At 46.3% G+C, this 1,312-nt stretch overlaps 1 protein-coding gene across 2 annotated transcripts in view; it reads right to left on the reverse strand.

Moving 5' to 3' along the window:
- rtkna (rhotekin a) overlaps window positions 1-1,312 on the reverse strand; it is a 69,816-nt gene that overhangs the window by 47,339 nt on the left and 21,165 nt on the right. The window contains exon 1 of one of the 2 annotated variants that reach the window (XM_015024789.1): window positions 362-1,157. The exons of the other annotated variant lie outside the window; for it this stretch is intronic. Within the exon in view, the coding sequence (XP_014880275.1) occupies window positions 362-460 (99 nt within the window). The 5' untranslated portion in view covers window positions 461-1,157. Of the gene's footprint in view, window positions 1-361; window positions 1,158-1,312 lie in introns of those variants that run through there. 2 annotated transcript variants of the gene reach the window in all.

Genomic DNA, 1,312 nt, shown 5'->3' on the forward strand with positions numbered 1-1,312 from the left:
AGCTGAAAGAGGACACACTAAAAGAGAGAGAGATGGATGACATGTGGGGTTGTTTTCTATCTACCATCTGTGAAGGAAGAGACCACACCAGCGTCAGTGTGTCTAGTTTGTCACACACACACACACACACACACACACACACACACACACACACACACACACACACACACACACACACACACACACACACACACACACTTTCTTTAAGAAGCTCCTCTGTATGTACCAGTCCAAACCACAGCAGCATGTTGTGCCAGTTGTCAAAGAGATTCACTGGAAAACCTCAGAAAGCTACAATGTGACAATGCAAGCCCACCCATTTCTCCTGTCTAATAAAACTGGTCAAAAGTCAGCAATTTACCTGCAAGCTGAGGGCAATCTGACGGATGTACATCATATTGAGGTCCTCCAGTATCCAAAGTTTTTCCTCCATGTCTGCGTATTTATTATCAGTTGGCATCCTTTGTGCAGGTGGAAGCAAATAAAAGGGGGAATAAAATTGCTTCTTTTTGAAGGCGAGTTACAGGATTCCAGTCCGCTATCCTGCTGAAACCGCTGTAGGGAACTTCATCTTCACTTCCATGAGCAAAACTCGTGCGCAAGAGTTTCACTCTCCGTCCAACGCGAGACTGGCAACTCCGGGGAGAGAGCAAGCTGGGGTCTTCTCTCCTCTCCTACTTTACATGCGCACAACAAAAATCCTTGTAAACACCCACAGTAAACAGCGGGGGAAGAATGGAGCCCTTTTTTTTTTTTCTTTTTTAAAACGGAGCTCTTCTTTGTGTCCCCGCTGTGAACGTGGTGTGTTCTCTGTGACTAGAAACCTCTCCACAAAAGGGCATCGCCTCTGCGGGAGCAATCGGCACAACTACTCCACTGTATCAGTGAGCGCGTATGCGCCTGGACGCTCCTCCGGCTGCTCGGCGTTAAATTAACCCCTAAGACGCGCTTCGGGCAGCAAGAGCGAACTTTAAAAAGAAAGAAAACAGAGAAAAAGGGGGGAGGAGAGAGATATATTGCTCTCCTTCAAACCAATAAACACCGCAAATGCCAGAGCAGAACGCAGCCGCTAGCGGGTGGAGAGCTTTGTTCTTTATTACGCCGTAATGGAGGGAATTTGAACCATGACAGCTGGGGCTCCGTATCATCGGATAAGGCACGGACCCCACTTAAAAATAAGTCTTGATATTTAATACAGAAACAGGTTTTTTCTTCATTCCTTTCAGACAAAAAAAACGGGAAAAGATTCTGGGGGGGGGGGGGGGGGGTTTTTTTGGGGAAAAAAAAAAAAAATATCAGGAGACCAAAAAAA

The sequence above is a fragment of the Poecilia latipinna genome, unplaced genomic scaffold (genome assembly GCF_001443285.1).
Source record: "Poecilia latipinna isolate Pla-1442-1.1 unplaced genomic scaffold, P_latipinna-1.0 Scaffold94, whole genome shotgun sequence".
NCBI classification, from domain to species: domain Eukaryota; kingdom Metazoa; phylum Chordata; class Actinopteri; order Cyprinodontiformes; family Poeciliidae; genus Poecilia; species Poecilia latipinna.